Source organism: Gopherus evgoodei, chromosome 10 (genome assembly GCF_007399415.2).
Source record: "Gopherus evgoodei ecotype Sinaloan lineage chromosome 10, rGopEvg1_v1.p, whole genome shotgun sequence".
Lineage (NCBI taxonomy): Eukaryota > Metazoa > Chordata > Testudines > Testudinidae > Gopherus > Gopherus evgoodei.
In genome coordinates this window covers 69,553,913-69,567,784 of record NC_044331.1, presented here as the reverse complement: position 1 = coordinate 69,567,784, position 13,872 = coordinate 69,553,913, and the positions used below count along the sequence as shown (strand labels likewise).

The 13,872-nt window shown below is 40.6% G+C and overlaps 2 protein-coding genes across 5 annotated transcripts in view; one reads left to right on the top strand and one right to left on the bottom strand.

Moving 5' to 3' along the window:
* ERI2 (ERI1 exoribonuclease family member 2) overlaps positions 1-13,872 on the top strand; it is a 36,691-nt gene that overhangs the window by 3,888 nt on the left and 18,931 nt on the right. The gene's annotated exons all lie outside the window — the stretch shown is intronic.
* REXO5 (RNA exonuclease 5) overlaps positions 1-13,872 on the bottom strand; it is a 31,820-nt gene that overhangs the window by 7,078 nt on the left and 10,870 nt on the right. For 3 of the 4 annotated variants that reach the window (XM_030578359.1, XM_030578358.1, XM_030578360.1), the window contains exons 4-19: positions 13,611-13,732; positions 13,051-13,177; positions 11,506-11,593; positions 9,590-9,739; positions 9,288-9,376; positions 8,279-8,394; positions 7,514-7,652; positions 6,693-6,787; positions 5,272-5,374; positions 4,460-4,599; positions 3,966-4,074; positions 3,473-3,583; positions 3,224-3,361; positions 2,595-2,687; positions 1,152-1,371; positions 266-468 (exon numbers count right to left, since the gene is read on the bottom strand). In XM_030578359.1, coding sequence (XP_030434219.1) covers positions 266-468; positions 1,152-1,371; positions 2,595-2,687; positions 3,224-3,361; positions 3,473-3,583; positions 3,966-4,074; positions 4,460-4,599; positions 5,272-5,374; positions 6,693-6,787; positions 7,514-7,652; positions 8,279-8,394; positions 9,288-9,376; positions 9,590-9,739; positions 11,506-11,593; positions 13,051-13,177; positions 13,611-13,732 — 2,043 coding nt within the window. Of the gene's footprint in view, positions 1-265; positions 469-1,151; positions 1,372-2,594; positions 2,688-3,223; positions 3,362-3,472; positions 3,584-3,965; positions 4,075-4,459; positions 4,600-5,271; positions 5,375-6,692; positions 6,788-7,513; positions 7,653-8,278; positions 8,395-9,287; positions 9,377-9,589; positions 9,740-11,505; positions 11,594-12,749; positions 12,957-13,050; positions 13,178-13,610; positions 13,733-13,872 lie in introns of those variants that run through there. The other variant, XM_030578361.1, reaches the window with a different exon arrangement.

Genomic DNA, 13,872 nt, shown 5'->3' with positions numbered 1-13,872 from the left:
TCTGAGCAGATTCTATCCCAAAACATGTAACACATTCCATCTTCAAGCTGCTTTACAAATATTAATTCATTCTTAACCACTCCTCTGCCTCCAGAATAAGGTAAACCCATTCTATAGATAGGAATCTGAAGTTAAACATTTTGTCCAAAGCTATAGGTCAGTGTCTGACCTATGACTGGAAAGTCTGGTTTCCCAGCTCCCAGAGCTGTATTCCTTCCACTCTACCTTGCCTTATAATTTACTGTGACAAAGGTATTTAACTCACAGAGGTAGATAGTTGTTCTTTTTTCACATGTAGGATGCGATGTGCCAGCTGAATAGGCTTCCCATTGTTATGGGCCATATGACAAATCCATCTGTGGAGGTGGCTAGTAGTGAGAGCTTTTCTACTTTGCAGTTGGCTGCCTTCAGCTCCTTGCCTGTTTATATCTTGAAGAGCCTCTAGGGCACTTTCTGAGGTTTGAAACTCTTAAAAGAAAAAAAAATAAAAATCACAAGTACCTTAGGTCAGCAGTTGTAGTTCAGAAAGCGACTCTGCATTCTCAGCACCCAGAGGGCAAAGCTATGGCATATGGGAGACTAGGCCTAAAGTCACTGTTGTAGCACAGTCTCACAAGGGGATCATCGTCTTCTGCTTCAATCTAAGCATCAGACTCTGTAGAGCCACAGGTCCAAATTCCAGTGGAGTTTGTTCAGCATTTCAGCCATCCCTGGGTAGATCAGCTGAATTCTACACAGCTTACTGGCTGGATGTCTTTTTAGATGAGACCATAAACAGAGTTCCTGACAAACAAGCCATGGCACTTTGTCAGACTGCAGCCTGCATGGCAGCCATCTTCCACCCCTGGGGAATTTCAGTGCTGGAGTGGGTATATAGTTTGTGAAGCACTTCGGCACTCCCCTCGATGCAGAAGCTATTAATATCTAAAGTAGTATTAATTTTTTACAAACTCCTGTATGTTTAAAGCAAAATGTAGCTACATAGGTGACTGGGATTAGGCAGCTGGCTAGAAACGATCCAATGACAATGCATAGTGTCACCTTACTCTGAGCTACAGGGAGTATAATCTCCACTAACTTCAATGGGAGGCCCAAGTGAGGAGTTTCTGCAAAATTAGGCCTATTGGGTGTTGTGTGCTACATTTACTTACTCAGGAAACAGTAATTTCTGTGCTTCCCTCTTTTGAGATCCCTAGGCCAGAAAAGAGCTTGCAGGTCTTTCAAATGACTGAATTTCTCTTGCAAGTCTATCTCAGTTAGGGTTTTCTTCAGCCCCGCCACATAAATCACACCTTCGTTTTCAATATCCATTTCCAGCTCTTTTATCAGCATGTCACAGTCTAGCATCATCACAGTGACGGGTCTCTGAACCTGGATGTATCAAATGGAAATACGTGTAACGTGCCAGTCTGAGCTGTTTTAGAGACTATGGGTCTCAGGAATTCTACCTTCGATTTACAAATTACATTTTCCCCCAGAAATCTGACAGACAAGTTTGTCTAAAGAAAATGAGCACAGCTGCAGCTCTCTAAACATTCTTTGGGCTAGCTGAGCCAATTAACTCCCCAGGCTGCACCTGGAGGAGGAGCCAGGGAGCAGGGATTAATTAGATAAGGCTCAGCTGGATGGGAACAGAAAGGGCCTGAACAAAGCCCAGGGGCTGCAGAGAAGTAGAATGCAGTCATACCCTGGCAGAAGGGAGGGTGTTTAGCACCATAGAGGATAATGCACAGTTACTCCCTGGAAAGAGGGAGTTTGGGCTGGAGAAGGGGGGAGAGCCATGGAAAGGCTATGGGTTAGGGCAGACCTTGGCTGCTGATGAGAGGGCCCTGGGACTGGAATCTGGAGTAGAGAGCAGGCCTAGGTCCCCCTACCAGTCACTGGGGAAGTGGCAAAGATCAGGCAGTGGAGAGCAGACTGCCTGGGACAGTTTGTGCTGAAGATTTTGATACCCCAGAAGGGGGGAACATGCATAGTGACCTTCCCAGAGGTCCACATTATGAAGGAGCAGCTAGTGTTGCAGAGACAGGATGAGCGACCACCAAAGCAGCACGCAGCACCTGGAAGGAGCTAATCCCCCAGAGCAGCCAGGAGGCGTCGTCCTTAACAGTGAGTGTACCCATGATGGGCAGATAATCTTAAATGCATCACTTATAATTAGGTAAGAATCTAGTACAAAGAATTACTGACTATATACCATCTTGATTGATGACCAGATCTAGACATAGCAAGATTGAGACCAGGGTGCCATGGCAACCTTAACTAATACAGTCACTGAGGACATCTAGCAACCCTGAACCCTAAGAGGGGTTTACAGTCAGAACATAAGACTTGAAGCCAGGATTTTTGGTTCTTACATTGACTTGCTGTACGATCTGGGGGAGGTCACAACCTTTTTGTAACCAAATCTCCCCATCTGTAAAATGGTTTTAATTACTTCTGTAAACTTTACAGGTGTTGTGAGGCCTAGTTCATTAATGCTGGTAATGTTATCTGAGATCCTCAGATGAAAGAAGCTATAAAAGTACTTCATGTCCATATTTTAATGTCTTACGTTGAATATAATTCAGGCTTTTAGCACATGCTTATAATACCTTGATGCAGGACCCTGCAACATCAGCTCCATTCAGACTTTCCATAGCAAGCTGAGCAGCTTCTAATACTTCATACTGGATACAGATGTGGGGCTTTTAAAAGGAAGAATATTACGCTGAGTCTTCTATTACAATTACAGTATCCCTCTCCTTTCACAAATAAGTATTTAACAGGTTATTGGAAAATATCCTAAGAAGCCTTTTATATTCTATATGTAATACAATAAAGACATAGCATTAAATAGGATGTTTCATTGCTTTAACTTAACTCACAACCTATTGTTTTGCCATTAAGGGCCTTAATACTCTTCCCTCCGCTAAGGAGAGAAAATTTCCATTGCCCCAGTATAAGGCTTCTTATCCTGGACAGTTTCTACAGTTTCTTTGAAAGACCACTGTTTGAGCTAGTAGCACAACCAAGGTGGAGTTACACCATACTGGCTGTTTACAATAGCTTTTCCACAATGAGTTCTTGGTGGTGCTGACTGCACTGCCAAATGAGCGGACCAATCAATGTTTAAATTGTACCATCTCCACCCCTCCACTGAGCCCATCTCCTAGTAAAACTAAACCGTGACTTTGCATGTCAGCAAGTTAACATAGTTAAAAGGATTCTCTCTGTTATTCACCTGGTGTGTTTCAGTGAGCACAGTAAGTGATTGGATAGGACCACACTTTTTAAATTCTCTCCTTAAAGACTTCAGGCAAAAGTCTTTATCAAATGGACCTGCATATACAGTCAGCATGTCAGCTAGCTGGATTCTCATCTGTAGGAATACAAGTTAATTCAGGGATTTTACAAAACAAAGAATCTGAAAAGTGCTGGGTCCCTCTCCAAGCTCAGCTTTAAAGAATATTCTAAGATATAACTTTGTTACCTTTTCACAAACTTCAGCAACAAGGTTTGGTGCAACATGCTCTGAACGCAAAGCGAACTGAATGACACTGAATGAGGACAGAGGAACTTCTTGTATAGCTCTTTTAAGTATCTACAGGGGGGAAAAATTCACACAGTAATGATGGTCAAGGTGTGCAGTCAAGTGGTTAAAGCAGGGGGCTGCAACTGAGAACTTTAGCTTCTAATTCCCAACTTTGCCTCTCATTCTGTAGGTGACCTTGGGCAAGTCACTTCATCTATGTGTAGTTCCTATTTACTTGCCCATAAAATGGGCATATTTCAGGACAATACAGGACCAAAATGTATTTTCAAGATGACAAAACCGATTCATCCAAGGAAGCATTAAGACTGTTGCTGACACTTACCATTTTAGGTTACTCAACTTTTTTAAATGCAAAAAATCCACTCAAGAATGTGTAGAACTTCTATTTCTTAGATACATATTTAGAAGAATCTGTTCGAAGTTCACTTACCTGTTTGTTTGAAGTGCTCAGACTGTTCTGACCCAAGCCAGAAGAGGCTAGTTCCTTTCTGCTCAAAAGGAGAGTTTTTTGGCCAGCAGCATTCAAATGGTCTAAAAAACTAACAGAGTCATGGTAAATATCAACTCATCTTTAAAACTAACTTAGTTTAGACTGAACTAGAAACCTTTGAGAAAGTATTTGTTTAAAAAAAAAAAGCTAGTTCTCCTTGGAAGAGAATTTTTAAAACTAACACTTTCCACTGCCTGAAAATACTCATCTTGTGTCCTGAATATATTAAAAGAATGAGAATCACATAACATTCACTGTTGAAGTAATCAAAGCCTTTTAGTTTTTAAAAATGGTTAGATTAGGTGTAACTCAATAGCAAGTAATATATTTTGAGAGGAAAAGAGAAATATCATTTTGATGCAAAACAATGTATTATGATTTCCCAAAGAACTGATGCCAATGAAATGGCTCTGGTATGCATTAGGAAGTCCTACCGCCATGGTTGGGGTATGCTTGGAGGTTCACTTGACTGCTTCTGGATTCCATTCTGTTGCAGCTGTAATGCAGATTTTTGCTGTGACAACTCCATCAGATTTGGGGCTGACAGCACCGTCTCCAAATTTAGTTCTACTACCTAGAAAGACAAACACACACTAATTCCTTTTCAAGGTACTTTTCAAGCACACAACATTCATGGGCATCAATCTAGCAGTGTGCCTCCATAGAGTCATCTCTGATTTAGAATTGGAAGCCAAGGATTTGGGAGATGGAGTTGTGCATAACCCTGCAACTGTGAAAGCGTACAAGTGCCTTAAATTAGCAAAAGACATGGAAAAAGAACTGGAACCAAAGTGGGTAATACTGAAAACAGGGAAAAGACCAATAACATGAGCATAATAGAGAGACTAGAGGGATTAAAAAAAACCACCCAGGATATATTTTGGAGCATTCCTGAAGATCAGGCAATTTCTACCAAGATTAACAGAGTGTCCCTGTACACTCCACAAGTGGGGAATGCAGCTCCCAGAGATGATGATAGCAGTCCTGATTCGTCAGGCACATGTTATCGTGCTTTGCTTCTAAGCACATCAATGGTCCCACTAAAGTCAATAGGATGCTTGCATGCTTAAAGCATAATTGTCTTCCTCAGTCAGGGCCCAAGTGCACAATTATCCTAATAAAAAGAAACGATGAAACAATCAACTTTTTTTCTCTTTAGGAGGGCTACAAACTATATATATTGAGCTTAAGTTCTTTTTTAATACAAACTAATGAAAATACGTTAATATCCTACAAAGTTACATACCTTTCTGGGTCCCTGGTCAATAAAATATTGAAGCAATTCAATTGCAGCTTCAGCATCTTCTGTTGGATCATGACCAACTTTATTTTCACATTGAATTTCCTTCCTAAAATGTCAAAGTAAAACATACAAAAAGGATACAAAGTTTTCACACCCTAAATGATATAGTAGTTTTTCAGAAGCCCCGTAGCTTGTTCTTTTCAGGTGGTACATTTATCCCTGTGCTCAAAGACTGTTGTATTTCAATTATCTTTGAAACCGTGTTCTTCTGAAATGTTCTAAAAGCCATTGAAATATATAAAGAATTTCTGCAATGTTCAATATTGCTTAAATATTTCATAGATGCCTTAGACTATATAGTGCTTTGACAGACCTTAGCTATCCTTCTCTTCAACCAGCTACACTCTGCTAGTTTCCCCATCTCATAATTTGCCTATAATGTGGCAGTCTCTCCTCTCATCTCACTAAACCATTACTACTAAAAAATACATTGTCTACAAAACATACTATAGAATGTTTGCTGGCATGCTATGGAATATCCTTAAAAACTCAAAATAAACTTGTCAAAGCACAATTTCTGAAATATTACCCTTGCTTGCTGTATTCACTTTCTTGCTAATCTGGAATGAGTCTCCTAGTCACGTGTGAATTAGACACACCAAAGTGTTGAAAGAGAGTATCCTGGCCTCTTAGATGTAAGATTCAGCAGTTCACAGTTAACAGAATGGACACATGATCTTGTAGTTGAGGCATTGGACTGGGAGTTAGGAGACCTGGATTCAATTCTAGCTCTGCTACATAGTCACTGTATGATTTAGGCAAGTCACTTAACCTCTCTGCCACCATTCCCTACCTGTAACATGGAGATAGTAATCTCTGTCCACGTCAACTGTTTAATGTTCAGGGCAGGACTCTTAAGGTAAATCTACACTGTACACTCACTGGCAGCAACATGTAGGGTATGTGGAGTCTTTCCCCACTGCCTCCCCTCTGCCAGAGCCTTTCTCCACACCAGAGAGAGGCTCCAGCAGCAGGGAGGCAGTGGGTCACTACATTGCTAAAATAGCAGCAGGCACTGCTTGGGTGTGTAGTGAGCCATGTAGGGTACGGTATACTTGACTCGCCATCTACACTGCTATCTATACCTGTGCTCGGGGGGCTTGTAATGTCTGTACTCAGCACATTGCCATGAGGAGTGTGCAATGTAGATATACCTTTACTGTGAAAACATACATCACGTACTACTATTATAATTCACATTACATGTTATTTCATGCACATTATATAATCTGATTTTTCTAAACATATTCAGTTATAGATAAACACTCATGCACCTGATGTAATAATCGTGATTGGTAAAATAGTACATAGCAGTACTGGTTATCCATTGGCATAAACTATGACAACACAGTAAAAAAACGTACCCTAAAACAGCTTTCGCTAAGAATTTTAGCTTGAACCGTCGACCTTTGTGTCTGGCAAAAAGCAATGAGGTGTCAATAACACTGGGGTGTATCATCTGGAGAAGAGAGAATGTCACCAATAATGAGAGTAAAGAACATCAGTATTATGGAATTGTGGTAGTAACTCCACAGTTAACGCTGTGATGGGCTTTCCATTAAAAGCCCGTTCTTAACCCTGTGATAGCCTCTTATGTTCCCAAGGAAGAATTGACAGCATTCCATGTCGTGAAATACAAGGAGAACAGGTTGCAGATGCAGAGATATATCCTCCTAGGTGCTGGGTTCCCCAGTTGTTTCCCCACAGACCCTCTGACTACTGGCCCAGATTCCAGACATAAAAAGAGGCCATAGGTGCCCAGCAAAATACCCTACACATTATCACAAGACAGGTCTGAAATCCCCCTCTACTTAATATAAACTGGCAAAATGGGCACAGATTATGCTCTTCAGTTGCAGGATGATATATTATGGTCATTTAAATTTACCATACGAAAGATTTGTCTTTACCACAACACACTTAGGTGTACCCAGCAATGACTGAAGGGAAAGGAGGATACAGAGCCAAGGCTGGTGGTGAAGACTTCTACAGCTTTCTTACTTCTTGACTTCCGTGTTTTTCAGAAGTACTCATGTTTTACATTTTTACACCCTTAGGCCATCTTAAGAAAAGCCTGGTGAATAAGTGATTAAAGCTCTAAACCAGAATTATTTTGGTTTTGGAAAAGCACCAAACAAAACCGGTCCAAGAGGGCTGGGGGAAATCCCCGTAAGAGCATGCTCACTTGTAAAGCGTGAAGGTCAGCATTTAAAGAGTGACCCACTAATACCGCATCACGGGGAAGCAATTTCTTTAGTTTGTCCTGAATCTCTGGGAGTTTTGTTTTCACTGGAAGAAGAATCTTCCTTGTGATTCCTGAGTATCTTCAAAACAAAAATGGCAAATATAAACCAACATATTAGCAACTTCATTTACTAGAGATCATTTCAAGCAAGACACATAAAATACACAGATTACAAATGTGACCCATGTCAGAATTATAACTGTGGCTTCCTATATAAATTATTCTGGTGTGAGGAGGACATAGCACAGGGGGATTTATTAAACTGGTAAGGAAATGTTTTGGGGCCTGTTGGGTGAAAGAAGGCTGCTGAATGTAGCAGAAGGGGATTTTCCAGATGTGCAAAAGTGTGAAATTGGGCCCAACCTTAATATTTTGGGGCTGAAATGTAGCTTGAATTTTGTCTGGTTTCATTATGAAAGTTCCTCACAACTTGGCTCTTGGTACCTCTGAAAGTTAGTGAAATGATCTACTCATTTTATAGAGCACAGGCCTGGATTGCGCTTTCATACTCTTACTACACCATGTCTTCTATAACTAGCAGTAAAAGAGTAACCTGTGCTGAATCATTAACCTGTAATCCAGGCTTTTCTTGGAACAGTGCAGAAAGCTAAGTGCATCAGACATTCTTGAAAGGCCACATGGATCAGACTCAGTCTGAATGGCTCTCAGTTTTACAGGAGAGGCATGGAGGAATAGGCTGGATACCTGGTGAGGTAGTTCAGTATCTGGGTTTCAGGTTTTATAAGCTCATCCATGATGCACCGACCCTCTGCATCCACCAGTGAGACTCGAGTTACTTCATTCCCCTTCTCAGTGAGGCACTAGCAAAAAGAAAAAGAAAAAAGTCAGATCAGAAATCAGCACTGGGTTTATTGCCAATCAGTTGTTTTAAGAATACCAGCAGATTAAAATCTGCTTTGATTGCAATAATTGCAATCACCACTAAAAATGTTACTAACCTGGAACATTTACCATCTATTACTAGTTTTTAGTAGTGCAGAGAGTTCTGATTAATATTTGACGCCCATTACAAATGTAGCAGGTGCACATAAAATTGTAACACACAGTTAATATTTAAGAGGAAAAACTGATCACAGAATAACTTCATACTTTAACCCAGAGCACCACAACTGATTGAATTTTGCAACTGCTCTGCCAAGAAGTGCTAAAGCAAGAGATGGGCCCACCTATTTAAAAAGGGCGCAGGTGATGCCAAAACAAGGCTCTACTTCAAGGACCAAAGTCCATGAAGGGGCAATCCTCAGCTCAGCACAGAGCCTGAACAACTGTGTTGGTGTTGGGGAAATGCATAAGGAGAAGGAATCCTTTTTCCCCATCTCTAGGGTGAAAGGCTACAACAGCCCCCATGATCCTCCTCATGTCCATTCTGCACAGCAGTGGATCCGCCTGTCCTGCCTCCTGCATGGTATGTACAGAACCACTGTGGAGCTGAGTGTTGTATGCATTAATGCTCCCAGCACATCTTGGCTATGCTGTATTTTTTTTTGAGAACTCTCTCATTGGGGAGGCTGCCCTCATGCTACTGACAGAAGAATTGCTGGTGCAGATGGGCAGCTGCTGTCTTTACAACTGTGTTTTTTTGGTAGAAATACTCTGGAACAAGCAGATGGTGGCTGGCTTTATTTATGGAGCCAGCAGAGGTTGTACAACTCATTTCCTATCCTTCTTTAAGACAAGAAGTATTTTTTTATACCATTTCACAATCCAGCCCAAACAGGGGGCTGCTGTCTGTCCTCGGTCTCTCGCATTGTGTGTGGACATAATTCTCACACCCAAAGGATCCTAGAAAGAAAAATAGAGATCTGAGAACAAGAAGAAGAAATCTGTCTCGTGTAACTCAGCAGGTATAGATGAGGAGAATGAAAGCCTCAAATGACTTTGCTAAAGAGCCTGGACTCCTTGTGCAACTAAAACTCCCAGTGAAAACCAATGGGATCTATTGATTTATTTAAATGTATTAGGCTGGGATTTTTACCAAAATGTATATGGCCTGACCTTCTAAAGGATAATTGTATTTTCTCATCTCTTCCAAGGTTAGAATATAGCTGGTCAGACCATGCTTTTCCTCGCCGTATTTCTCAATGATCGGGTCTTTTTGCAGGTCTGAGTTCTTAGAAATATGTCCACTAGAGGCAGAAGCTGAACCTATAATAAGAAATTGCACTTTTAAAAGCTGCCAACAAGTTCATACAGTATTTCTTAAGAGTGGATAAGCTACTGTACTTAACATGCACACTACCACATTTCACTTCAAGGGGTGGCAGACTTGACTAGCGGAAAGAGGACTGGACTGGACTCAGATGACCTGGGTTCTATTCATGGCTCTGCCACTGACTTGCTAGGTAACCTTAGGCAAGTTGCTTCATCTATCTCTGCATCAGTTTACCATCTCTAACATAGAGATGATACTGCCCTGCTTTGATACATGCTAAGTATTATAATTATTTAAAATTTCATCTCATCTGTGAGAAATTATTTTTGCTATTAACTCCTCAAACAAGCAGAAAGAGAGATCTTTCCACTAAGTCAGTGGTGCTCAAACTGTTTTAGTCGCCCCTGCTCCTCCATTAGTGCACAGCCAAGGCTTCCTCAGCAGCAGCACTTGTGCTGAAGGTGCAGCTGGGGCTAGAGATGGAGAAGGAATGACGGCGGAGCCAGGCAAGGGGTGGAGTGGAGCTGCAACTGGGGCAGGGGCTGGTCTAGGGGCAGAGAAGGAATGAGGGCAGAGCAGGACTAGGAGGATGAACAGGTTTTGGGGAGGACTGAGGCTGGAAGCATGGTGGTCCCTTCCCGCCCCTGAGGGGACTGGCCCCGCCCCTGCCACCTCTCCCCCGCCACCCCCAAATTTCCTGTGCACCCCCGTTTGGGGATCACTCCACAGGTGATACTAAGGATATATGTTACACTAGGAAAATACAAGTTCTAACAAAGGTGTTCGTTACAGTGTCTATTGAACTATCCAAGTTATTTTTTATCCATTGTCATAATACTAACAGAATGGATTTTATCCAGACAATCCCCCTGGGAAATAAGGTGGTATTTGCCCCCTTTTAAAGGGGAATGGAAGCACAGGGTAGGTTAAATGACTTGCCCAAGGTCACAGAGGAAGCCTGCAAATTAGGAACTGAACCTAGGTCTCCTGACTCCCTGTCCAGTCCCCAGATCACCAGACTAAAACAAGCCTTTCTGCTGTTATATTTGAAGTCACATAAAGAAGCATAACTTCAGGAAAAACTTATTTGAAACTCCAGTCTGTGACTGTAGCTTATTGTCCAGATTTCAGAAAACTTTATCTATTAATACATTACAAAGTAAAACTTGCTAATTCATCTGTTCAGGGCCCGATTCAGTATTCTTTGCACTGAGAATTTCCACTGACTTAAAGTGGAGTTTTGAGTGTGCAAACATTGCAAGACTGATCCATAAAATTACAGTGAGGATCACAAGGAATATAAATAATGAGAAACCAGCTGTCAACACACTATAGTTTACCTAGTTCACTGTCCAGCATAAGAAAGAATTACTACTGAGATTAATGCAGAAGTCAAAAAATGAATACCTAACGAGCCTGAATCTATTTCAGAGATATTTCTCTTAAAAAATACATTTTAGAATGATAGTGTAAATACTTACAACAGCTTTATAAGAGAAAAATTTGCGGCTTTAATATCCCTTTCACAATTTTGTTGTTGTAAACCTCCTTCACATTTACTTTTGATAATGAGCAAAACAGACTAATAGAAATTAGCTAGAGACATTTATTTCAGAGTTAAACCAGTGATTAGTTGTATCTTGTAATCCTGCATAAACTATATTTAGTTTAAAATTGATTGCATAGGATACAAACAGATTCAAAACATCCTCTGAAATGGGTAAACAATTGTTGAAACTGACAGCGCAAAGTGAGATACCTTGTATGCTGTTCTGATGTTTCATACTTATGCCTTCTCCACACACACTAGCTATAAAATTAGCTGAAGTAGGCGGTAAACTGAATCTCTGTTATTAAACAAAAAAGAAAACATGTTAAAGGACTTTGCTGCACAAACAAAAGTAAAATATTTCAAAATTAAATTAACAAGTAAGGAACAGTACTCCTACTACTATGGAAATTCTGACACTTTATCTTTCCCCATGCTAAATTTGCCACTAGTGTAATTCCACTCAAGTCAAAGAAGGGTAAGTATACAAGACTAATTTAAGTTAGAGACAGAGGGATCTCAGTGGTTCAATGCAATTTTTTCTGTTTAAGTGAGTATGATTTGCAACTAACTTCTTTTACTTTAACTGACTTCTTGAGAAACTGCTCATGACATGTTTCAGGGGGTAGCTATGTTAGTCCTTGTGGCACCTTAGAGAAATTTGTTAGTCTCTAAAGTCCTATGACTCCTCGTTGTTTTTGCTCATGACATGATGCTCCATAAATCCACAATCTGCACACACCATATTCTTAAGTAAAATGCTGTTAATTGTTACAGAAGGAAGAGTTAAGGAACAAGCAGCAGTGAAAACTAAAGTGACCTTTATTAAAAAAAAAATCATAATTAGCTTTGCAGCTGCCTGATCCCACCCTATCTTCCTGTCACAAGCTTCCACCTCTGTTCCAGATGGACCACCCCTTTCCCTCTACTGCCGAGAAATACTGCTGTCTCATTATTCACTTATTTCTGGGCTTCTCCCATCATTTATAAAGAACAATACATTTTCAAGGGAACATCACAATGATTTAGCTGAATAATACAGGACTCTCTTCTAGCTACTCAATTATCATTTTATAGCCTTGGCTTTCCGGAGGCATCTCATTGGCAGAAGCAGAACTGATGGTTCCTTGTTCCTGGAAAGTTAGGAAACTGCTCTAAATTAGAAACATATGTTTGCTGCAGCTAAGGAAGAATTTCCTAAGATTTTACTGATTCAAAGCACACTGTTAAAATAAATAAGACATATAAAGGGGATTAAATGTAGCTGGGCAAATTAAAAGAACTTTACTACATCCTGCCTCAGCAATAATCTCTTCAAGGAACAGGAGACACTGTTACCATAAAACACAGCATTGTTTGCAAACACTAAGGGACAGATCCTCAGAAGTTCTGCCAATTTATACCTGCTGACAGCAAGTCCTAAGTCTACTGAGATATACTTAGAATACCCTCACTCTCTTGAAGATGCAGAAAATATTATACATTAGTGTGGAACTGTTGATGTATTTTATTTCACATTTTATGACTTCAAAAACTGCAAATCTTTAATCACTCTGCTTCTAATATCCGAGCTTGCTCCTTTGTCCTGGGCTAACAGCAGGTAGGAAGGGAGAGAGATTCTCTCACATTGCCCCTTGGGATTCAGGGATGTGCACTTCCCACTGGGAGGAGAATAATTTCACTGTAGCAGTTAAACAACTGGGGTATTGTTGGCTGAAAAATCTTACTTGGTAGCAACACAGTTTGGGGACTTACATGTTGAAATGCCCTTCTGAGATGTCTGAATTGCAAATAGAACCTGTAGAAATAGAGCTGGCTGACTTCCTGAAGAACAATAACCACAACCTTAGCCAGGTGTCTTCGGTGATAAATACGGCACCAGCTGCATTAGAAATCAAAGCAATACAGTTACCAATACTTTAAAATTAAACAAGCATAGGACCAATTCTGTTCCCATGTAAATCACTGGCAAAGCTCCCACAGACTTCCGTAAGAACAGAATCTAGCCCTTTATCTTACATATTGGTCCATACATGCACATCATCATGTAAGCAACGTACATGGGGAAGACAGAGCTCTGAGCTTTACGGTAGTATTCATCCCCATAACCTGCCTCATGTACATGGTCATCAAAATGGGTACACAATAAAAATCTAGCTATGACTCATCTATATAATAGATGGCCGATATGGTGACAATGTTGCAAAAATAATCAGAGGATATTTAAAAACAGTACTTATGTGCCTTTAGGTAGGTTAGCATATATACAGTAGCATGGGACGTGCTTGTATCCAGAATATAAACATATACCATACCTGGGTTGAGATGCATTGTGACGTTTTCCCAAAGCTGCGTACTTTAGGAACTCATATACCTGTTCATGGCTGATTTCACAATCTTCACCAAACAACCCAGCTGACAAGCGGGATTTCTTCTCCTACAAAAAGTGAGTGCAAGCAAAGAACCATTTACATGCCCTACTAAGTAAATAATGTAGAGGTTCAGTGGAAAAAATGAAGGTGATTGTATTACAAAAGGGCATCTTAATGCTATTGGGGTGATCAGAACAAGAACATT